This window comes from Bos javanicus, chromosome 9, assembly GCF_032452875.1.
Source record: "Bos javanicus breed banteng chromosome 9, ARS-OSU_banteng_1.0, whole genome shotgun sequence".
NCBI classification, from domain to species: domain Eukaryota; kingdom Metazoa; phylum Chordata; class Mammalia; order Artiodactyla; family Bovidae; genus Bos; species Bos javanicus.
The window spans coordinates 96,719,741-96,744,823 of NC_083876.1; the positions used below are offsets into that span (position 1 = coordinate 96,719,741).

At 42.7% G+C, this 25,083-nt stretch overlaps 1 protein-coding gene across 4 annotated transcripts in view; it reads left to right on the top strand.

Annotated features, from left to right (window-relative positions):
• Window positions 1–25,083, top strand: part of MAP3K4 (mitogen-activated protein kinase kinase kinase 4) — a 105,152-nt gene that overhangs the window by 38,572 nt on the left and 41,497 nt on the right. For all 4 annotated transcript variants that reach the window (XM_061428486.1, XM_061428487.1, XM_061428484.1 and 1 more), the window contains exons 3-5: window positions 7,096–8,462; window positions 20,730–20,972; window positions 23,773–23,919. In XM_061428486.1, the coding sequence (XP_061284470.1) occupies window positions 7,096–8,462; window positions 20,730–20,972; window positions 23,773–23,919 (1,757 nt within the window). The remainder of the gene's footprint in view (window positions 1–7,095; window positions 8,463–20,729; window positions 20,973–23,772; window positions 23,920–25,083) is intronic.

The window sequence follows — 25,083 nt, forward strand, 5'->3', positions numbered from 1 at the left end:
TTGTCAGCAAAGTAGTGTCTCTGCTTTTTAATATGCTGTCTAGGTTGGTCATAGCTTTTCTTCCAAGGAGCAAGTGTCTTTTAGTTTCATGGCTGCAGTCACCATCTGCAGTGATTTTGGAGCCCAAGAAAAGAAAGTCTGTCACTGTTTCCACTGTTTCTCCATGTATAACACAGTCTCTTTGCTTACATATAGCAATATCTGTGTTGCTGTACTGTATTGTTTTACAGCTGGCTTCTGTTTTCATTTCCTATGTTGTGAACTTTCTGTGTCATGGAGTAACCCGTGCTGAGTAACCCAGTTAAATGGCTGCTGAATCGTCTGTGGAAGCATGTGCCCAGTTATCACTGACGGTTCTCAGCACTGTGCTTGGCTCCTCAAAGGAGTTACCTTTTAAATATCATAATAACCCAACGAGATGTAGGTTCTCTATATTACTATGCAGCTTACGGTTGAGGAAATGACACCGTTTCTAGGGTGTGTAGTTTTAACTGTCCTGTCATGCATACGTTAGAAAGTAGTTAGTTTGCCATCTGGTCAGCTGTTTTGGTCATGAAAACCAAAGAAAAATGGATAGGAAGCACCCATGTTGGGCGGGTGGGCCGTGTTACCTTATGGTGATGAGGTGTTCATTTTGAGCAGTAGAGCACTTGAGAGCTCGCCTGCTTCGAGACCTCGGCTACTTCGAGACCTTGGCTGCTTCGAGACCTCGGCTGCTTTGCGAACTTGCGGCAGCAGAGTGTGGTGGACGGGAGCACAGACTCGGTTCCCGGATTGCCTGGATTCTCATCCTAGCTCTCTCAGCTTCCAACCTCCATGTCTCATCTGAGAAATAAATGCCTTCCAGTGTGGTGAAGATTGTATGTTCAGTAAGCACTGGCTGTCATTATTATTACTGGGAGCTGAAGCTTTTCTTCTCACTGTTTGCCTTAAAATTTTAAGGTAGAATTGAATAATTGTAACACTGAGCGTTTCCTTGTTAGCCGGTGCTCCCACTTTCAGGACAAGTCTCAAGTCACCGCTGCTGCGGCGTGGAGCTGGGCCTCTGTCTGGATTGCCCGTCTCTCGCAGCTCCTCCCAGCCCCCTTGCCTTCTCTGACTGCGTGTGTTGCCGTCATAGGTACGTTTTCTCCGGTCCTTCTCTCCTCCCTTCCCTCCCTTTCTTTGTGCCTTTGCCTCTCTCTCCTTTCTTTCAGCCCCCTTCTCTCCCCACCCCCACTTCCATCCCCCCTTATTTCTCCCTCCTCCTTTCTTTGACTCAGAACTTTGGTGACTGCATAGGCAGGTGTTGTGCTGGACGATGGATAAGCCCTTGCTGATCTCCAGTCGCAGCCACGGAGATGAGCAGGCTGCCCCACCTTGTGTGGTCGAGCTGGGGTGCAGGCGAGTGAGGGGGCTCCTGCGGGCCCCCACAGGAGGGACTGAGCATACCTGGGCCTGGGAAGGTTTCAGGAACAAGCGGCATTCCTGCTGTGACCTGAAGGCTGAGCTTGGGAGACCAGGATTTCAGATGCATTTGTCATTCATCAGAGTATATTGGTCTCTCAGTGTTTTCAAGGGCTTTTCAGAGTTAATTAGATTGGCCAGACTTATTTTCAAAGCTTCCCAAGGAAATAGGAACTGATGCCTTCTTTCTTTCTCTCTGTGACTGGCAAAGGCTGCCTGGACCATACCCTTCAGTTTAGAACCGCGTGAAAGTGGAGCTCATCTCTTTACAGAACGTCACCAATGGCCCTTTCACGTTTCCGGTCATCTATCGCTGTGTGACAGACCGCGCCAAAGCATGGTGTACCAAAGGAGCCCCCGTTTTCTTGTGCCCACGGCCCTGTGGGCAGGTGTCCGGGCAGCGTGCAGCTCCTCTACTGGCTGATGTCTCGGGCTTTAGCTGGCACAGTGCAGATGACTGGAGGTGCCTTCATAGCCCGGCTGGGCACCCGTGTCTTCTCCACGTGGTGTCTGCAGGATCTCTGATGTCCGGGATGACTCTGCCACCTGGACAGAGAGCTGGTTGGCACTGTCCTTTTTTCCACGTGACCTTCCATATGGCTGGCCTGCCTGGTCTTCTTCACAGCACCCTGGTCCCAGATAATTGGACTTCTTAAGTGACAGCTAGCTTCCTTCAGCTAGTTCAAGAGGTCCAGGTGGAATCTGAAAGGCCTGGGAGGCCCCAGAGCATCATGGCTGCTGCCTTTTGCCCTGTGGGGCCAGCCAACACCCAGAGCGGGTGGGGCCGCGCCTGGAGCTGTGGTTCCGTGGCTGTCCTGAGAGACCTGCTCCTCCCTGCGTGTGAGGCTTTGGGCCTTACTGTCTGCTCAGTCCCACTGTCTTTGCGTCTTCCGTCCCCACTCCCTTATAAATGGAAGTGCTGTCAGGAGCATCCTCGGAGGAACATAAGGTCACCCAGAGGTGACTGAGGCCCCTGTGTGCTGGAAGCAGGTGAGAGGAACCACTGACACCGTTTTCTTTAGACAGTAACCATTGTCACGCGCTGATTATATGGATTTGATTGTTTAACTATTCTTATCGTCTGCTCAGAATAACTACTGCTGTTACAGACTGATTTTTTTATAACTAGAAATTCCGTCCCAGGCCTGAATCATACCCACTGTTTACTACATCCCTCAGTACAGCAAAGGAAGTAAGTCGAGTTGGTCCCGTAGTGTAAGTGGGCTCGATGAGAATGAAGACACCAGGTCAGAGTGCTTTTCAGGGCGAGCCTGCCCTGTGACCGCCATGGGCTCCGTTTTGCGGCAGTGATGTAACACTGTGAGAGCCAGGTTACAGAGACCCGTATACCAGAATTTGTACACGCTGTACACACGTGTGCACATACGTGTACACAAACGTGTGCACATACATGTACACACATTGATCTCCTTGCCGTTAGCAGGTATCTCAGGGGGTGTGTGTCTCTGTATGTGTGATTTTTTGCTAACATGGTGAGATTAGCAAGTTTTTTTTAAAAAATCATACTGCTATAAAATTGATCTGCTAAAATGGTTATAAATGAGATTCAGTCGCTATAGTTAGAGGAATGTTCACTGTGAACCAGAGTGGATTTGCATCTGTATTTCAGCTCTTTAATCCAAATCTAGCCCAACTTTCAAAGTTCTGGTTTAATTTTACAGTCTACCCTACACTTGGAGGCTCACTGTTGTAGCCACAGTCTCTTCTTCTCTGCCTTCATGTCATTTTGCATGTTTGTTGTCTGGCTTAAAATATTCTCTTGCCTTCCTTTCTGCCCTTATTTAAGGTGACCCCATTCTTTAAGGCCGTCAGCCAGGTAAGTACCTGGTCTTGCTTAACTCTTCTACAGATGAGTCCTGTAGCCCTCTGCAGTCTGTCTTTTATGGCACTCAGCATCTTAGCCTTTGCTTGGTCACATGGTCCTGCCCTGGGAGCAGCTCTGACAGGTGTAAAGGTGTTTGACGGCACAAACGTGAGTTATAGTAGGATCCCCGTCGGGACGTTCGCATCTGTGTGATCATCTGTGTGATGTGGTCCTCTCCAGCACGTGTTGTTGTGAAGATGATGACAATTCCTATAGAGCCCTTAACCTCGGAAATGGGGAGATTGAATAAAGCAGTGTTTTCCCAAATGTGGTGTCGTTCTAGCCAGGCTGAATCAGAGGCCCTGGCAGTGGGCCCGGGAATCTGCGTTGTAGCAAGAATCTGAGTGATTCTTTAATGTTAACTGAAGTTTGAGAACCTTGGATTAGGGGGTCTCTTAAGTCCCTTCGGATTGCTGATATTGACAGTCTAGCACATCATTGCCATAAATATCATCTCTCAGTTAAAGAGCAGGCATCTGTTTCTGTGTTCTTATTTGAGAGATTGCAGAGGGCCGGTGTTTTGAATTTGATATATATAGATGAAAGAACATAAGAATTGCAGGGGCTTGATAGAACTTAGATTGTATACATATTCTAAAGAGTCATTTTTAGGTGTGAATTGCAAGGAATTCAGTTGATTGTCTTAGATCTGTTGAAACCAGTGATTCATACTGCTTGTCATTTGTTTGTGTTCGGTTTTATTATACAATTTTTTTTTGTTCTTTTCCTTTCATGTTTTTCTGATTTGGCAGGAGTTATTGGTAATTGGCCAACGGAAGCAGAAACTTCTTGGAAGGTTTGTTTTAACGGTACTGCAGAATCACAGCACTCAATTTATAGCCAATTGGGAGATCGCTATTCATTAGTCTTATTTAAGTCATTATGAATTAGTTCTGTAGTACTGTAATTAGAACTTGTATAAAGCATTCTGTATACTTTTGATCCATTCTCCTTTCCAGAAACTCTGTTTGACTTTCTGTTCATTGCAGAGGGATTTAGCATGGGCAGAAAACTAAAGAAGCAAAGATTGGTATTTTCTTTTTGCACGGTAGCTAGACTAGAGCTTGAATCTATTTTCAGTTTAAATTATGTCATTTTAATGGTATATCAGTTTCCATTTGTGTTTTTTTTAAACCAATTTGGCTTTTTATTTTGGAAAAAAATATAGCTTCTTTATCTTATCTTCCTCTTTTCCCAATTTACTTTCCTTTATACACATTGTAGATCCAAATACTGAACCATTCATTGCTTTTTGTAAGTACAAAATTAAAAAAAAAATGTTTAATATGCCATTTGTATGCTATAAGATAGGCTTCACAAGATGTGTATATGATCTGCAAAACTTAGGTCTCTGGGCTTGCTAAAATTTGATTCTGTATTTACAGAAAAGTGGGATTATAGCATTTCTCTTCTTAAGTCCTTTTAATTGTTAGAATAAAGATCAAGGCTGAGAAGCTTCATCTCTTGGTATTTTCACGCATTGATTGTTAGCTCTGTGGTAAGTTTAGCACAGATTTGGGCTTAAAGTGCATAATGCAGCCTTCTGTGTTGTTAGATTATTGCACTGCCGGGTGGCTCAGTGGTAAACCCACCTGCAGTGCAGGAGCCATGGGTTCAATCCCTGGGTTGGGAAGGTCCCTTGGAGAAGGAAATGGCAAGCTGCTCCAGGATTCTTACCTGGGGAATCTCATCGACAGAGGACTTGGCGATTAAACAGCAGCAACTCCCAGTTAACTCTTTGTCTCCCTTAGAATCCTTAAATCATGGATTAGAAGAACATCTATACTCCTGTGGAATTACTGAGCCGAGCGGCAGTTCTGATTTTGGTTTTTTGAGAAAAGGTCTGCAGTGACTGCACGAGCTCAGATTCCCACTGGCAGTGTGCGAGGATCCCTTTTTCTCCACGACCTTGCCGACGTTCGTTATTTGTGTTGTTTTTGATGGTAGCCATTCTGAGTGAAGAAATTTCTTGAATGGAGTGTATAAAAAGTTTTAAGACATGTAGAGTAAAGTAGATTAAAATAACAGATAAAATTTCCATTGTTTAAAAGTATTGCTAATTTAAAATATAGTAATAATAGTTTTATGTTAAAATATAGCAAATCTTATAGACAGATAAAATCCTTTTTGATGGATTATAAAATAAATTGAATATAAGTGAGTCAAATTGGAAGTGCTTTTAGAAATACTTGTTTGAAAAATCCTTACTTTAAAACTAAATTAAATTGATTTGGAGATATATTGATTTTGAACAAATTTTCTTTGTTAAATTAACTTTAACAAAGTTATATTAGTCTGGGTATATTAGTCGGTAAATTGATTTTGGGTATGTTAGTCTGTAATCATATAAATACACCCTATTTCATAAAATCTAAAGACATACTGTGCCATTATATAGTAAGAAAAAATGCTTATAGTTGATTCACAGTATATTCTTACACTTAGAATTTTTAATTATTTATCTAAAGAACTCTTTTATACTTTCTGATATTTAGATATAAGTTTTTAAAAGCCATTTATTACTTTTGTGCATATGTATATAAAGGAAAATGTAAATGAAATATATTAGTGAATATTTTCCTAAAAGTTGTTTATGTTACCATTAATTATAAAGCATATTCTAATTTCAAAGCAGTTGAAATACAAAATGTGTGTCCTAGATTCAAGGAGACAAACTGTACCTTGAGAGTAGAGGGGACATGGGGGTGGTGCTGTAGGCTTGGGCGTCATCAGTGTGTGAAGGGCACATGAAGATCACCCAGGGAGAAGGCAGGTGAGGCAGGAGAGACTCAGGAGGACTTGGAGAAACACGTACTTTTCATGGAGCGAGCTGAGGTCCCAGGAGGGACTTTGGAAAGGGGTGACTTCAGGAGCAGAAGATAGCCCTGAGACTGCTGCGTCTAGAAGATGAGAGAGTGCAGGGGTTTCTGTGAGGTAGAGATGGTTCAGAGGGTCAGAGATGCCCAACAGGAAAGAAGACGTGTGTTTGTTTCAGAGCTTGGGAACTCAGTTAATAGAACTATTCACAGTTCTTTGAAGGAGAATTGTGATGTTTGCTTTTTTTTGCATTAATTCTGAATGATTTTTACGTGTCAGTATAATAGACTAGGCAAATTTTACTAAATTAGGCTGTATGTCTTCAGTTTCCTTAATGTTAAATTAAGAAATGTTTCTGCTCACTTGTTTGTGGCAAAGAAGAAATCAAGGAACAGAAATTAAGGTAAGAATTTTTGCTTACGTGTCTTTCAGTGTTTCATGAGAATAATCTTAAGGTGCCTTAAGGGTTCTTCCTCCATCTGCTTGATTTTACAAATGACAGGAGTAACCCAGAAAACGTAACCGATTTGCTCTAAGGTTCGTGGCCAAGGCAAGAGACGGATGTGTTCTCTAGCTGGGTGCTCTCGGGTCTGTTGTGCTGTTTCTCCACTCTTAAGTCCAAGGTGATAACTCAGGAAGGTTTGGTTTACCTGGATGACTGCACTTTGTAGTAGACAAGTAAACAGCTGCTTTTAGGTTAGTGGTGGAGGACATTAGAGAATATAGCAAGTATTATGTAACAGGAAAAATGGGTTAAAACCTTTTTAAAAGTTTACAGAGAAATGCTTTGTGTGTTGTAGTCTCTTAATTTTCAGCACATGGTATGATTATTTTCTCCAGTGGCAGCCTGCACCTATAAATACATGTGGATATCAGTCTTACTGAAAATATTGAGAACAGCTCGATCTTTTAGAGTAACGTTAATGTTCTTCTTCTTTTTTTAATAGAAAAAATGAATGCATCAAACCAACCTCCACACAGAGACACTGGAAAAACTGTGGAGAACGTGGAAGAATACAGCTATAAGCAGGAGAAAAAGATCCGAGCGGCTCTCAGGTCCACGGAGCGGGATCATAAGAAGAATGTGCAGTGCTCGTTCATGCTGGACTCAGTGGGGGGCTCTCTGCCCAAAAAGTCCATCCCGGATGTGGATCTCAATAAGCCTTACCTCAGTCTCGGCTGCAGCAATGCTAAGCTTCCGGTCTCTGTGCCCATGCCGATAGCCAGAACCGCCCGCCAGACTTCCAGGACTGACTGTCCGGCAGATCGCTTAAAATTTTTTGAAACTCTCCGACTTCTGCTAAAGCTTACCTCAGTCTCAAAGAAGAAGGACAGGGAGCAAAGAGGCCAGGAAAGCACATCCGCGTTCTGGTTTAACCGATCTAACGAGCTGATCTGGTTAGAGCTGCAAGCCTGGCACGCCGGCCGGACCATTAACGACCAGGACCTCTTTTTATACACAGCCCGCCAGGCCATCCCAGACATTATCAACGAAATCCTTACCTTCAAAGTTAACTATGGGAGCTTCGCCTTCGTTAGAAACGGAGCTAGTCTTAACGGTACTTCAGTAGAAGGGCAGTTCGGAGCCCCTCACGGGACGCAGCCTGCGGGTTACTCAACCTATCACGAGCACCTCCAACGCCAGAGGGTGTCCTTCGAGCAGGTCAAACGGATAATGGAGCTGCTGGAGTACATAGAGGCACTTTATCCATCGCTGCAGGCTCTTCAAAAGGATTATGAGAAGTATGCTGCAAAGGACTTCCAGGACAGGGTGCAGGCGCTCTGTTTGTGGTTAAACATCACAAAGGACTTAAATCAGAAATTAAGGATTATGGGCACCGTGTTGGGCATCAAGAATTTATCAGACATTGGCTGGCCGGTGTTTGAAATCCCTTCCCCGCGATCATCCAGGGGCAACGAGCCCGAGGATGAGGCGGAGGACACAGAAGGAGAGCTGAAGGAGCTGGACAGCAGCACGGAGGAGAGTGAGGAAGAGCAGAGCTGCGGCCCGAGGGCACCGGAGCCCAGGCCGCCCGCCGACCACAGCCGCCACGTCCAGTCGCCCCCGGACTGTGTCCCGAAGAAGCTCGAGAGGCTGGAGTCGGAGGACGAGTGTGTCGGCTGGGGAGCCCCAGACTGTGGCACCGAGGCAGGCGTTAGTGGGCACTGTCTGACCTCTATCTACAGACCCTTTGTAGACAAAGCGCTGAAGCAGATGGGCTTAAGGAAGTTGATTTTAAGGCTTCACAAGCTGATGGACGGCTCCTTGCAGCGGGCACGTATAGCACTAGTTAAGAGCGACGGTCCAGTGGAGGTAGGTTTCCAGAAGGCAGTGACTTAGCCTTTGTTCTGCTGTTACTTGTAAATTACAGTGTATGTTGTATTACATATGTACTTTCATAGCCTAGATTTTTTGTTGTTGTTAATTGAAGTATAGTGGATTTACAGTATTGTGTTCACAGTCTTGATATTTTTAAGGCATAAAACGGTAGTTATTATAAACTGCAGACATAAACATTTCTATAAAGTATTGTGATGAATCGGAAAATGGATCTATGAAAACTGTATGAAATTGGGTGAAATTAAGTGTGTGGAGGGGGAAAAAAAAATTCAACGATTTAAATATAGGATGGAGAAGGACAGACTAGGTATAAATAAAGAGGGAAGAAAGCCACAATCATGGGTGACCACAGGCTGAATATGAGTCAGTAAAGAAGTCAACATGATGTTGAAATATTTTTAAATGAGTATGGCATCCGAGGTCACAGATGTAGTTCCTTGTCTATTCTTTGCAATAGCTTACTTTTGAGTCGCATGTCCCATTTTGATCACTGGATTATAAAGAGAGATGAATTATAGAGAAGGCTAAGAATGGTCATAGGGAAACAGTATACGCTGTTGGGTAAGCTTAAGCATAGATGGTCAGCATAGATGGTAGAAGTTTATTGAAAGTATTATCAAATATGTTTTGGCATGTGAAGATTTTTGAGAGAGGAAAATGTCTCCAGAGGAAGTGGCTTGAAAATGGTACAGATTTGGTTTTATTAGCTTGATATCTTAGAAATTCTTTACAGTTAAAAAGTGGCAAAACTAGCAGAGGGTATATTGTTGGATATTGTTCTCGAGAGTGAAAGTATAAGGAATTCTTCCGTTGTGGTGAGTTTGCATGTTCGTCTGGCTAAAAGCAAAAGCACCCAGCTCTTTGAGATCCCTAATTACCAGAGTTAGGCTGTGATTCTGAATTTTAACAGCTATATACATATATATATGTGTGTGTGTGTGTGTATCTACTTTTTTAAAAAGCTTAATTACACCATCTGGCTTGCTTTGGAGTCAGAGATGATAAAACAGAAGATATTCTTTATTCGTTAAGATGGGAAGTATCGGAAGAGAACTCCAATTTGCAAAATTCTAAGTTTTAATCTGATGGCCAAATTATGAGCCCTTAGGAGAAGGCCTCAGGCAGTCACATAATATAGCAAGATGTTTGCGGAATGAATCAATTTTGTAGCTGTAAGAGGTTAGTTTACTTTGAGTATTATTTTGATTAAGTGAAGTCGCTCAGTTGTGTCCGACTCTTTGCCACCCCATGGACTGTAGTCTGTCAGACTCCTCCGTCCATGGGATTTCCTGGGCAAGAATACTGGAGTGGGTTGCCATTTCCTTCTCCAGGGATTATTTTGACTAGAAATCTCAAAAATGAATTTTCTTTGAGCAGTATTTTGACTCTGTGAATGACTTTTTATGTATATCTTTTTATTAGGGCAAATGATGTTTTTCCCGTTTAGTCCATGAATAACTGTTTTATAATAATAATTTATTATAGTAGAAGTTTCAAAGTCAGTAGAGCAAAACTAGATCCATAATAAAGATTTGGCATATGCTTCAACTAGTGAGCAGCTTATCTTGGTTTGGGTTTTCGGCTGGAGTTCAGTTCCAGCAAGGACACCTGTGGGATGGGGTTGATTAATTTGTTTGGTGTTTTTTTTTTTGGCTCTGTGGGCTTTTCTTTAGTTGCGTCAAGTAAGGTCCTCTCTAGCGTGGTGAGCGGGTTTCTCATCACGGTGGCTCCTCCTGTTGCAGAGCGCAGACTCCGGGGCCCACGGGCTTCGGCAGCTGCAGCACGTTGGCTCAGCTAGTTGTGGCCCCAGGCTCTGGAGCACAGGCTCAGTACCTGTGGCGCACGGGCTTAGTCGCCCTGCAGCCTGTGCGATCTTCCCAGACCATGGATGAAACCTGTGTCTTCTGCGTTGGCAAGCAATTTCCTCGCCACTGAGCCACCAGGGAAACCCGATTAATCTTTTTTTCATGAAGCACTATTTTTGAAGTGGTATCAGTGAAAAAGTCCTGGCATTATTACCTCCCCTTGGATTCATTAGCGCTCATAGGAGAGAAGGGTTCATGGTGGGGGGCTCAGAGCGGCATGTTGGGGCTTCTTAAAACTGCTTTGCGTTCCCGCCCGCAGACTGTCTTCCCCCCTGCCCTGGAACCTCTGTGGCATTGAATCCCTGCTGCTTCTGGCACAGCTTTGCATCACTTAGATGCGTTGGAACAAGAAAAAGATTGTGAATGAGTGCATTTTCTGTTAGAACACTTATTGAAAAAAGACAGTAGTGGGTAGCTCATAGTTTTGAATTCTAAGTTGTATGCCTTTGGTGTGACCAGTTGAGACTTAACTGAATGAAAAGGTTATCTTTATTACAGAAAAGAGATACCTACAAAAAGTGTATGAATTAAAGATGTTTATTAGAATTATTTGGGATCGTTTGCTTTTCAAAAAGAAATGAAGTACAGAAACACCTCTTGCTTTAAATTTTGGTTTATAAAATGTTGTGTTTGTCAAATAATGAAAGAGGAAATAACCAAGAGCTAAAATTCTGTGTTGGAGATTAATCCAAACTGATAAAAGATAAGTCTCCAAAATGATAATGAACTCAATGGGAAAGTAAAACTTTATTTTTATTCCTATTTCAGGGACATAATTTCCATAAAGGAAGTGTACATTTATGTATATATATGAATATGTACACTCCCCTTCTGGGTTTGTTTTAGTTTTTTTACTAAGTATGTCTGGGAAAGAGCCACAGTTTTAAAATCAAATAACTGGATTCCATTTCTTGATGCAACGCTTTCTCGCTACACAACTTTGTAAATGACTTAATCTTCCTGATCCCAAGTCTTCACATCTGTAAAATGGATATAATAATACTTTCCTACCTCACAGGGTTGTTGTGAGGCTTAAAAAGATATTTGTGTAAATAGTAAAATGCTATAGAAATTAAATATAAACTATTGTTTTTTAGAAGTTTTGTTAACATTTTTCCTTCTTGAAGCTGACTGTATGGTAGTAGGGGCTAGACAAGTCTATATTTTTACTTTTTAAGTGTATTTTTAGCTTTTCAGTTCAGTTCAGTTCAGTTGCTCAGTCGTGTCCCACTCTTTGCGACCCCATGAATCTCAGCACGCCAGGCCTCCCTGTCCATCACCAACTCGCGGAGTTTACCCAAACTCATGTCCATTGAGTTGGTGATGCCATCTAACCATCTCATCCTCTGTCGTCCCCTTCTCCTCCTGCCCTCAATCTTTCCCAGCATCAGAGTCTTTTCAAATGAGTCAGCTCTTCACATCAAGTGGCCAAAGTATTGGAGTTTCAGCTTCAACATCATTCCTTCCAATGAACACCCAGGACTGATCTCCTTTAGGATGGACTGGTTGGATGTCCTTGCAGTCCAAGGAACTCTCAAGAGTCTTCTCCAACACCACAGTTCAAAAGCATCAATTCTTTGGTGCTCAGCTTTCTTCACAGTCCACTCTTACATCCATACATGACCACTGGAAAAACCATAGCCTTGACTAGACAGGCCTTTGTTGGCAGAGTAATGTCTCTGCTTTTTAATATGCTGTCTAGGTTGGTTATAACTTTCCTTCCAAGGAGTAAGCATTTTTTAATTTTAGCTTTTAATCTCTTTCAAATAATCGTACATTTTAAAGGGCATACGTTTTAAGCAATGGATAACCTTTTAGGTTTGAGGACAGTTTTGTTTTCATTCTAATTGTTAGAAACGTCTTGTCTGACTGGCACTGCAGACCGCGCCCAGTACGTGTCTTCTGCTCTGCACGGTTTCTATGGCTTATGTGATAATAGTGATGAATACAGCTGAAGGATTCTGTAGAAAAGAAGAATTATGATATTTGATTGTTCTCATATATGACTGTATTTTTATTTCTCATGATTAAGTTATTTGCAACTTGTGTTTGTAAATAGCATCTAATATTTAATTCTCATTGGCTTGTAAACATGCTTTATTTATAAAACAGCTTTCCCTAAAAAGAAACATACTTCAGTATCCTTAAGTTTAAAAAATGTAACTAGTGATACTAAAAAATCTATTTGCAAATTGTTTTAATAAAACAGATATCATAAATAGCCTTAATGGTTTGTTAAAGATCAAGTAACGTTGCAGCTCCCTGTTGTGCTGTTGAGGCTCAGTTGCTCAGTCCTGTCTAACTCTTTGGCGATCCCAGGGACTGTAGCCCACCAGGCCCCTCTGTCCACGGGATTTCCCAGGCAAGAATACTGGAGTGGGTTGCCATTTCCTACTCCAGGAGCCCTTCCCCACCCAGAGATTGAACCTGCATCTCTTGCATCTCCTGCATTGTCAGACAGATTCTTTCTTGCTGAGCCACCTGGGAAGCCCCTGTAGCTCCCCAGTTCCATAAATTCATTTTTTCAGGACATGTTTCTAATTACATATGCAGTCTCTGGTTAACAAATGAGTTCATTTCTGAAGTTCAGTTTTTAAGACAGTTGTTTCAATCTCGAAAATAATTATTCAGAGAAAGTGCCGTAAATGAGCTTCAGGCCTTCAAATAAAACTTAGGAAAATCTAAGTAACTGAACTAACAAGGCCAGCTAAAATTTTATTCCTGGCAGCAAGGACAACATAACGTCAGAGTCAAAAATGAGAGAAAACGTCCCCGCACCCCCACTTTGCTTGTGGACCTAGAGATGAACCTGGTTCTTTCTCATGCTTACGCGTTTGTGTCCCGGTTTTCCTTTTTTCTTGATATTTAGCCCATCCCAGGATCGCAGTCCTACTTAATTCCCCCTCTTTGCTGCAGTGGAAGCTGCTCTAATCTAAGTGTGGTTGATCTCGAGTCTTAGGAATACACGTCCTGATGGCCGCTTCATAGCAGTGTGTGCTGCTGTCCTTTCACGGTAGAGATTTTTTAGCCTCCGATTTCTGCTCCTTCTCCATCAGATGCTGCTTGTAGAGTATCCGTCCCAGCTTTCCTTAAAAATTAATAGGAATCGTCTCAGTCCAGTAGTTCCTAGGTAGCCTTTCCTACAGCTACTCCAGCTGTAGGTTTTGTTATGTTGTTTATAATTCAGTTTTAGCTTAAAGAGTAAAACAAGAGACTATGTAAACATATATAAAAGATTGATCCTTCATTTCAAAACTACCCACATGCAATTGCATTTTTTTTTTTTTTAGTACACTTGTAATCACGAATACTTTCAGATTTTTAGGGAACTTACAAAGATAGTACACAATTTTCATATGCTCTTCATCCAGTTTCCTCTGATATTGACATCGTCATCAACTCTGGTCCACTTCTCAAAATTAATATACTAACATTGGCGCAAAATGCCGTTAACTAAGTTACAGACATTATTCGTGTTTTTGTTCTTCTGCTAATGTCCCTTGCTTGTTCCAGGATCCAGTCAAGGCCACCCCACCGCATTTAGTCAATGGGTCCTCTTAGTCTCTTCTGATCTGTGGCAGTTTCTCGACGTTCCTTATTTTTCATGACCTGGATGGCTTGTAGGATACTCTCGAATTTGGGTCTGTCTGATGTTTTCTCACGATTAGACTGGATGAGCTTCTGTGTGTAACGGGCTTCTGTATGAGCATCACAAAGGTGAAGTGCCCTCGTGCTGATGTCGACCTTGACTGCTCGGTTCATGTGGGTCTGCAGGTTCTTGTGACCAGTTTTCCCTCTCCACGCTCTGTTCTTTGGAAGTAGGTCACTAAGTGCAAGCCACACTCAAGGGGACGGGAATTGAGCTCCGCCTCCAGGAGTGGGGAGTATGGGCGTGTATACTTGGAACTCTTCTGTAAAGCAGGTTTGCCTCTCCTGTCCCGTCTTTTCAATTATGTATTTACCTCAGTATGGACGCATAAATCTTGGTTTTCTACTTCGGGTTGTAGTTCAGTCGTATTGCTGCTTACTGTCTTGCTCAGGTTGTTCCTGCTTTGGCCATTGGAGCTCCTTCAAGCGGCTTCTGTATCCTTGTCATACTTGCTCCTCCTTTTTGTGTGTGTGGTTTTGCTTTTGAGCAGTTTCTTGCTTTTTGGCATCATCTTGTATTTTCCCTGTTCCAGTCCTGAAATCAGCCTTTTCTCTAAGGAGCTCTTCTTCCTTTTATTGGAGAATGGTATTTAGGAACGGAGCCCTGGGCCCCAGATGTGTTCATTACTACTGGGGTATCATTGCTTCTAGGCGCTGTCAGTGATCGAGTTAAAAAATATAGATCTATCTTCTAATCCATGTATACACACACAGATCTGTAGTTACTTCCATATGTGTCTTTCTGCCTGTCTGTTAAAAGTGAACATGAGTTCGTACTGAAGTCTCAGGTGCTGATCTGGCTCCACTGCTTCTGCCCGTGCCTTATTGTAACTTCTCTTGCAGTGAGAAGCCTGGCTCCCATTACTGCAGTGGATTTATTATGTTTGTGCAAGCCTAGTTGACATTAAGGTAGTCTTAGAATTGCTAACCAGGACCCCTCCAAGGACTAAATTTACCAACTAGAGTAGTGTTTAACTGTACGCACAGTTCTCTGTGTCTTTAGCCTCAGAGCATGTAGATGGAATGTAGTTTTCTACAGTTAGGTGAGCACCTTTCTCTTCACATTCTCCAGTGCAGTTATAGCATGCATTTGTAATACAGTGATCTCAGTCTGTCCTGGGGTCCCCTGGTGTCCTAGCTGATGTTTACTATAAAGTTCATTCTTTGTGTTATATAACTCTCGCTTATATAACTCTCTGGGTTCTGTGCATTTAATTTGTGAACACCTATAAAATGTCTAAGCTCTAGACTGTGATACAGTTATTTTATGCTCCTCTGTTTTTGTTCTACCTTATGAAACTTAAAATGAAAAACTATATTTTAATGTAATGTACAAAAAAAATTAGCTGACTTTGACTATGTATAACCATGCATATTACTCCAAATTCCAGGAAGATTTTTGGTTACTTTATTACTTTTTTGTATTAGGAATGGATCATGTAATTATTATAAGCTTAGTGACCAATGAAATATTGTTTATCTTTTGGATCTGGCTATAATTATGTTCTTTTTTCCCCATAAGCACAAGAAACCCTGAAGAGGTTTTCTTTTATATTCAGAATGGGCAGAAGACTGTAGAAACTAGGGAAGTGTTAGTCACTTAGTCGTGTTCAACTCTTTGCAAACCCGTGGTCTGTAGCCCACCAGGCTTCTCTGTCCATGGGATTCTGCAAGCAAGAATACTGGAATGGGTTGCCGTTTCCTCCTCCAGGGGATCTTCCCGACCCAAGGATCGAAACTGGGTCTTCTGCATTGCAGGCAGATTCTTTACCGACTGAGCCAGTAGGGAAGTCCAACTCTTTAACTAGAAACTAGGATATATATAAGCTATTATCATTTATTGAGTCTTACCATGTGCTAGATACAACAACCAAATGAAATGGTGTTATTTTTCAGAGAAGGAGACGGGGGGCTAAGTTGCCCCAAAGCACAGAAGCTGTAGATTGTGGGAGGGCTTCACACCCAGGATTTGGGGATACCGGACTTTAAACTGTGCCAATGGTTTCTAAGCCTGGCTACACAGCAGCATTACCTCAGGAGCTTTTAAAAACACTTGCCTTTGCCCTTCTGGGCTAGAGGGCAGGTCAGACTCTCTCATGGTAGGACATACGCACTGATATTCTTAACCTCGAGTGAACTTTATATGAATCCAGACCAGCCCCAGTGCAGCTGAGAGTCAGCCCTTTGGAAACACCCTAAGTAGACTACAGTACTCCCGTAGCCCATCTCCAAGGTCAGTGTTCAGTAAAACTGTTGTCATAGCTAATTTTTTATTTGTTGTAATCATCACCTGTCTGACTTTGTTAGTAAAGTTACAGGAACTTTTGAAGAAAAGCTGCCCTAACCCATTTTTAAAATAATTTTTATTGGAGTATACTTGCTTTGAAAAAAAGCTTTTTATTCTTATTTTTTCTGACTTTTATTTATTTTTTTACAGTATGTGGAGGAGATTGTTTTTTATTGAAGAATAGCTGATGTATATATTATCTGTTGCGCAGGTACAGTGTAGTGGTTTTCAGTGTTTGAAGGTTATACTCCATTTATAAAATACTGTCTATATTCCCTGTGTTGTACAACGTAGCCTCGTAGCTTATTTATTTTATACAAAGTAATTTATATCTCTCCATCCCTTCCCCCACGTCGCCCCTCCCGCCTCATCCTCCCCACTGGTAACCACTGTGTGGGTGGTTTTCTGTATCTGCAAGTCTGCTTTTTTTTGTTACATTCACTAGTTTCTTGTATGTTTTAGACTCTTTTATGTGACATCGTACAGTGTGTGTCTTTCTCTGTCTGACTATTTCACTTAGAATAATACCCTCCATGTCCATTCATGTTGCTGCAAATGGCAAGATTTCATTCTCTTTTTATGGCTGGATGCTATTCTGGGAGGACAGGGGAGCCTGGTGGGCTGCAGTCCATGGGGTAGCAGAATCACACACGACTTAGTGACTGAACAATAGCAACAAGTATTCTCTTGTGTATATGTAGCACATCTTCTTCATCCATTCACCTGCTGATGGACACTTACATTGCTTCTGTGTCTCGGCAATTGTAAATAATGCTGCTATGAACATTGGAGCGTGTGTGTCTTTTCAAATTGCTTCCCTGGTAGCTTAGCAGTAAAGAATCCACCTGCCAATATATAGGAGATGTGGGTTAGATCCCTGAGTCAGGAAGATACCCTGGAGAAGGAAGTGGCAACCCACTCCAGTATTCTTGCTTGAAGAATCCCATGAGCAGAGGAATCTGGCGAGCTACTGTCCATGGGGTAGCAAAAGAGTCAAACACGACTCAGCGACTAGAGAACAGAAAAGAAACATCTTTTCAAATTAGTGTTTTTGTTTCTGGATATATACCCAGGAGTGGAATTTCTGGGTTGTAAGGTGATTCTATTTTAGTTTTTTTGAGAAACCTCCATACTGTTTTCCATGGTGGCTGTACCAATTTCCACCCACATACATGAATTTTCTAATTGAATAACTGGAAAGATAATAAGCACATGCTTGCTTATTTGCCTATAGGTTTTTTGTTTTGTTTTCTTAAAGGAAGCACACTTACATGAGACAGAATAGGAAGTTGAGATGTATTATTTTTGACCGACATGAGCCAGCTGAATCAAACTCGATGTAAGATGAAAGAACAGAACTCACCAGCTTGTAGTGGAGAACTGAATCTGTGCTGACAGTGACTGGACTAGTAGCTGGTCTTGAATACTCGTTTTATAGAGGGGGGTTGGTCAAGTAACTTGGTCAAGGTTGCAAGACCAGTAAGCGGTAGAGTCGAGGTGTGAAACCAGCACTCCCTGCTCCTCACCGTTACTGTGTACTGCCTCCCCAAGTTACGCTTGGTTCCACACAGCACCTTAAATGTTTTTCCTAACGCTTGTGTATCTGGTGGATTCGGGCCTTAGCTGCTGCATGGGGAGTCTTCGCTGTTTCCTATGGGGCCTGTCCTTGTGGTGCACGGACCCTCTGGCCGCGGCCTGCAGGCTCCAGAGCTCACTGGCCCAAGGTTGCAGTACTCAGGCTTAGTTGCCCCGTGGGATGTGGGATTAGTTCCCCGACCAGGAATCGAACCTGCATCCCTTGGATTGCAAGGCAGATTCTTAACTCCTGGACCACCAGGGAAGTCCCTTTAAATGTTTTTTTGACTTGGTGGCCAGTGTTTAAAAAAAAAAAAAAGTCACGTGAAAATCTGGATTCTTTGTTTTCCTTGAAATCCCGGGAGGTCTGTCAGCACCGGCCCTGTCCACGCGGCGTGCTCGTCCCCGCTTTGCACACGCCCGTCGTTTGGGAGTCGGGCCTGTCTCACGTGTTTGGTGGGCTTGTCTCTCTGGCTCCTGTCATGGCCTGTAGGGTTCTTCTGCCCCTCCTCTCTCAGCTTACAGTAACTGTGCGTTGGATTCCAACATGATCCTTTTCTGTTGTTCATTTTTAAACATGATGTTTGTTTTCAGAACTTCCGGGAAACAGAGAAATAGGAGAGGGTTTAGGCTGATAGGAGAGGGTTTAGGCTGTTCTTGTACCTCGATGCCCTTTCCCCTCCCCGTGTTTTATTACAATTGGGAATTGTAAGATCCAAGTTTTCCTTTATATATATATATATGCTTTTAAATTTGTTTGCAGTTTCCAGTATTCCTTGCTAATACTTGAATTGGAGTCCTTAGCCGAGTTACCTTCATGGAGTTGTGTCTGCCTCTATACCTTCTCTCTTTTAGATTCACGGCTTCCCACTTCCTTGGGCATCCATTCTTACCACTTTTGATTTGACTCCAATCTCCTTTTCTTCCTCGGGTAGTTTTTTAGAGAAGGTAAATGAGTTATACTCGAGTTCTTCCCTATTCAGAGGGTGTTTTCCTTTTTCCTCACAAATCAGGGATAGCTTGACTCTGCAGAAATCTCTCATCCACCTCTTCCTTTCGTTCTTTCTGGAACTCCCATTTTTCTTGTGTTACAGCTTCTAGATCTGCCCTCCAGGTGTCTTACTTGTCACTCAAAATTTCTGTTCCTTCTTTTGCCCTAGGTTGTAGTGGTCATTTCTGCAGTTAATTTCTAAATTATTTCTAATTTGTATATTCAGATTTTAACATCATTCCTCCTATTTTCACTGCCTTCGAGGATTTTATTTAAGGAATCTTGGTTGGTTGGGTTTTTTTTTTCCCCCAGAGGAGTTTAGTGAGATTTGCATTAGGAGTATTTTTGCCGTTCTCTCCTGTGTCCTGCATTATTAAATCAGTGTCAGCTTTTCTGATTCTTCACCTCAGTCTCCCTCGTTAAAACCGCCGTTCCCTCTTCCATGATCAGGAGCTTTGTAACGTCTCTTCCTCTCTGGATGGGTTGGTGCAGCAGGCAGCGCCAGCAGGAATGCGTCTCCTCGAGCTGGGTGGGCCTGGCCGCTGGATCTCCGGACTGTCTTACAGTTGTTGAGAAGGAGGGATTGTCCCTTCCCAGTGAGCCTGAAGCAGATGAATCAGCAGGCTGGAACTACAGAGAACGCCAAGACTGTTCTTCAGAATTTTATCCTAGAAAGTTTGCCGAGTTTTGTAGAGCTCTAAATAAACATTTTATCTGATGTCATTGTCCACACCAGAAGAAATGAGCATTTATACCGCCAAAAGCGTTCACACAGACATGTCTTAACCCTGACCACATTTATCACAAGTTATCATTTTTTTAAATTATGCAGCTATTTTAGAAATTGTTGCCTGTTACGGGAAACTAAAAGTATGTATTAATTTAAATGCAAAAATATGTGTGGACAATAAAAGAATGTGAGTTGGGAGACCAGTTAAGAGGAGTAGCTGTAATTAGTGATATTATAAGTTGAAGAAAAGTTGAGATTTTCGAATTTTGATGGCTTCAGTTTTCTCAATAAAAGGAGAAGGCAAGGATGGTGTTGCCAGAGGTTTAAGAACACTGGGAGAGCTTTAGATCTGCAGTTTCAGGGGGAGAGCGTGAGGAATCTGATGGGTAACTGTATGAACGGTGAGCAACAGCAGGATTCCTAGGAAACAGAAGACAGACAGATTCTGAGTGGGACCGACCAGGTTCATTTTATGATTTTTTTTTAGCCTTTGATGTAACTCAGGAGAACAGATGGACAAAAGACTTGATCAAACCCACAGTTTTTATGTTTCACAAATGGCTATCTGGTTTTGTAATCTTCCCTCAAATTTAACAATTCTCTGGTTTTCTCAGTCTAGAGATAGTTGTAAATAATACTGTGTATAACCTCAGAACTAAATGCTCCAGTTAAGTATGATAAAAAATGTATGATGAAAAAGATGAGCTTGATTCTTTTTCTACTTTGCTTTTTTGATAAAGGTGTTACACAATTTTATTTTTAGTTCTTGTGTGTGTGTGTGCTAAATTTCTTCAGTTGTATCCGACTCTTTGCGACCCTACGGACCACAGCTCACCAGGCTCCTCGTCCATGGGATTCTCCAGGCAAGAATACTGGAGTGGATTGCCCTGCCCTCCTCCAGGGATCCAGGGGTCGAACCCGTGCCTCTTAGGTCTCCTGCGTTAGTTCTTGTTACTGTTTTCTAATACTCCCAGAGCTTTTTCGCTCTGTGTTGAAAATGGTGAATTATTCTAAAGATTATCTCTCCTGTAAAATTACGGTTTTATTGGTTTGTCAGCGAATTTGAGAGAGCAGTAGTTTGTGAGTGCAGCGTTAGGAAGTTCTCCTGGATGCTGTCTCACGCTTTGTTGCATTTGCGTTGCAGTTTTCTGGATTTCCAGATCCCATGTGGGGTTCAGATTATGTGCAGTTGTCCAGGACGCCGCCTTCCTCGGAGCAGAAGTGCAGCACCGTGTCCTGGGAGGAGCTGAGGTCCATGGATTTACCCTCCTTCGAGCCTGCCTTCCTGGTCCTCTGTCGAGTCCTTCTGAACGTCATTCACGAATGTCTCAAGTTAAGGCTGGAACAGAGGCCCGCTGGAGAGCCATCCCTCTTGAGTATTAAGCAGGTTTGTCTCAAGGACTTTCAGAAAATGCCGAGTTCTTACTATATTTTTTCTATAGACTCAAATTTTTCTTTTTAGGATTTTCCTCCTCTAATTGTTGCAAATAGTGAAAATTAGTGTATGTTAGTGTTTCTAAGCTGCTCTCTGTTGGGTAATTTAAAATGTTCTTTTTCCATGCAGTCTTTAAAAATGAGGTGGTGGTTCCACCCTTTCTGTCTTCCACTTCCTCATTCTAAAAGGGTTGCCCACGCTGGTATGACCCTCTGTGTCCTCATCCCATCAGTCTTTGAAGACTGGAAACTTAAAATTCATTCATAAGAGAGACTTTCAATTCTTTAATTTATCATTTTGTTCTTTTTGAAGCTTTGTGTAGACAGGTGAAGGTGTGAGGTATGCAGGGAGGGGGAGTGTGGACATTTTGCTTGCTTAGGCACTGGTACAGTTTAAGCAGTAATGGCAGCTTCTGCTTTCTCAGTTACTATTAATTTGGGTGGGGTTTGCATGGAGTTTGCTGCTCCACAGGTAATAGAGGAATGGCTGGAAGCAGTTGTATCTACCAGACTGAGCGTTTATATTGATGCCTCACGATGTTCCCATATTGACATTCATTATATGAAATAGCCACATTGGATTTTGATTTTGTGTGTGTGTGGCCTGCGATGGTCCATCCCCAGGAGTTAGGTCTGGGAGCTCACTGGCCCTGAATGTCAGACGGGCAGCGGGGACGATTGAAGGACAGGCGGGGCGAGACGTACAGAACAGGTCCTGGCGTGGTCTGTTCCCGGTGGCTGATAGGACTGGAGGCCGGCCCTGCAGCTCATCACCTCTCTTCCCGCCCAGCACCGGCCCGAGCTCTGTGTCCTCCTTTGTGCTATTTCCTTCTCACCGTCTTGGTTCTGGTCACTGGCTACGGTCCATATGGGCCGTTCTTTTCACTTGTCCTCCATATCACAGCAGTTACTTAGGACGTTTGGTAAAAATACCTTACCTCCCCTCCCCACGGAACAAATACAAACTTAGGGAATGTAACCAGGTGAGACGGGGGAGTTGACCTTTTACTAATGGGTCTGTTATGAGGATTAAACAGTCATTTATGTGAAAACATTTTGGAAAGTAAAAAACCAATACTTGGATTGATGTAGCTTTGTTGCTACTCAGTTGCTAGGTCATGTCAGATCTTTTGCAACCCCATGGACTGTAGCCGGCCAGGCTCTCTTTCCCTGGGATTTCCCAGGCAAGAATACTGGAGTGGGTTGCCCTTTCCTCCTCCAGGGGATCTTCCCAATCCATGGATCAAACCTGTGTCTCCCGCACTGGCAGACGGGTTCTTTACTGCTGAACCACCTGGGAAGCCCAGTGTAGCATTATTAGAGTAAAAATAAAATAGAAATTGTGACTATAATGATTTCAGATTGAGTTGTAAAGCACCTAAGTGATATCCGTAACAGAAATTTACGTTAATACTTTTTAATAGATTTATTTCTAACCGTTTCTCCCCTATTGTGAGTAATTATTTTAAAAACATTTTTAAGGGGATCTTGTTATAAAGCAATCCATGTTTATTTTAGAAAATCTGAAAAGTACAGAAAATTTCAAAAGTACAGAGAAAAATGAAAGCTATCCTCTTATTCTGCTATTCAGAGGTAACTGCTATAACATTTTGGTATATTTCTCTCCATTTGTTTTTCTATATGTACATGCTTTCTACACATGTAATGATTTTAAAAAGAAAAGAATATGAGTTTTCACCATAAACGTTGTTCAGAAATGAGGCTGTAAATGACTGCCCTGGTGCCCTACCGCATTAGCGCGCCAGTGTACCTGATCTTCATTGTTCTCAATGATATTGTGATAAGTATATTTGTGGGCCAGTTTTAGCCTGGATCTCTGATTACTGTTTGAGTATAAACTGTGAAAACTAACTAGTGAGTCACATATTTTTGGATTCTGGTAAGTTTGCACCAGTTTACTTTCCCTGTAGCACCGCTGTGGTTCCTTTTGTGTCTTGATTAATGCATCTTAAGGCTAATGTTAACTGTGATCTAGTCCCACAGCCCCTGCTGGTTAGAATTTGGGGGAACGTGCCCAGCGTGTTATTAACGGAAGGACTGTACAGGTCCTGTCATTCCGTCTCACCTCCGTTCTCACAGTGCCTCCCGGGGCCTGCACATGGTGGCAGTGGGTTTTACTCATCCTTTTGTTTTCTTTAAAATTCCCCACCTTGCGCCACCCCCACCCCCCGCCACTTCTATTTAATTCCATCAGATTTATCTTAGGTGGTTTTTGTTTGTTTGTTTTTATGATGATACAGTTTTTTTGATGGTAAAAGCCACAAATCACAGTAGTTAACTGTGCTAAATTATTACAAAGGCCCCCGGGCTCTGTGGTATGTGAGTACATTTGAATCTTTATTAATGTTTTGTTGTTGTTGTTGTTAAAAAGGACCAGTCTCATGAGGAACTTTTTTTTTGTCTTATATCCCTTGTCTCATAATGTGAGCTAGAAGAAAAATAAATCTTTTTCTGTAGAATTTATTTTCTGTAAAACTTTTATTTGTAGAAGAATGTATTTTAGCATATCAGTTTCCTGCGTATATATTTTCTTTGTGTACTCTCGCTGTGATATTAAATACTTTTATTTTCACTGTGAACGAACGGACAAAGAATCTGGAAAGTATTTTAGGGTTCTCAGAGGCACCGCTCACTTCTGAGTTTTTTGAGAATTTGCGCGGGAACTGTGTGAGAACCAGCTGGTCGTCTGGTAGCATGTGTGTGACGGTCGAACTGTGCCTGCTGTCTTGCAGCTGGTGAGAGAGTGTAAGGAGGTGCTGAAGGGCGGCCTCCTGATGAAGCAGTACTACCAGTTCATGCTGCACGAGGTCCTAGACCAGCTGGAGAAGACCGACTGCAACATCGACGCCTTCGAGGAGGACCTGCACAAAATGCTGATGGTCAGGGCGGGCCCGGGGGGTGCGGGCGATGTCTGACTTGTGTGTCTTCTCCTGGCTCTTCTAAGCTCTCTGCTTGTGCTCCTGTTATTCCTTCCTGCTCTAAGTGTCTCCTCTCCTCCTCATCCTTCCATTGAAGATTTACTTTCGAGTGTTAGCTGACAATTTTCACTCCGAGTGTGCATCTGTGCACTTCTTCTCTGAACTCCTCCGGTGGTTCCGATCGTAACTGTCTAATACTTAGTAATGCTCTGCTCATCTGTCCTCGGGTTTCCCCGGTTTAGGCTGAAAGCTGCATGAGCCAGGGGTTGTGACTGGGGTTCTTCTGCCTTCCGTAGTGTTTGGTGGAGTGTTAGTATATAGTAAACCCGTGTTAGCGCCGCTTGAGTAGGTGCACAGATGGTTACGTGACGTGGCAGGTTGATGAAACAGTATAGAAGATAGCAAGGCTTGTCGTCGTATTGTCTTTGGAGAGCCGTCACCCTCGCTTGACATCTCCCTGTATCCTGCTTCAGGATGGCTGCAGCACCTCCAGACACACCACCCTCACTTTCTAGGCTGGAAGAGATGAGAAGGGGGCAGAGGGACAAGTCTCCTTGTCAGCTAGGTCCAGAAGAGCAAAACCTCCCTTGGAAGCCCCAGTCAGCAGAAGTCCCCTACATCCTCCTGACGAGACCTGCTGGGTGGCTGCCTCTCTCTAGGGGAGGCTGGGCCTCAAGGATTCAGTTTTTCAGCCTCTATCAGAAGGAGAAAAGAAAGGGTATGGCTGGGGAGGACTTACTACATCTGGCATCTTGCAAGAAATAATTTTGACTATAAAGTGACTTTTTTTATTGTTTGGGAGAATACAGAAAATGTATGAAATGTGGCTATGTTTTGAAATACTTTATATATGCCTTGTGTCAGAAAAGCCTATTGTTGAATAGTTATGATAAAACAGCAAGCAAATTAGTTATTGTCTCTGTGAGTAGTTAAACCAGAAGTTTAAAAAGACAAAAAGTGCCTTGCTTTCCAAACTGTATTTGATGGCCTCACAAAGGCACTTGCCGCATCTTTTATGGGATGTTCACTGAGGCAGGAAGGGTGCGCATTGGGTGGGTGAGCTGTGCCGTCCAGGTCATCGTGTGCGTGGGAGAGGTCGACAGCCTGGGTTCAGGGAAGTCCCGA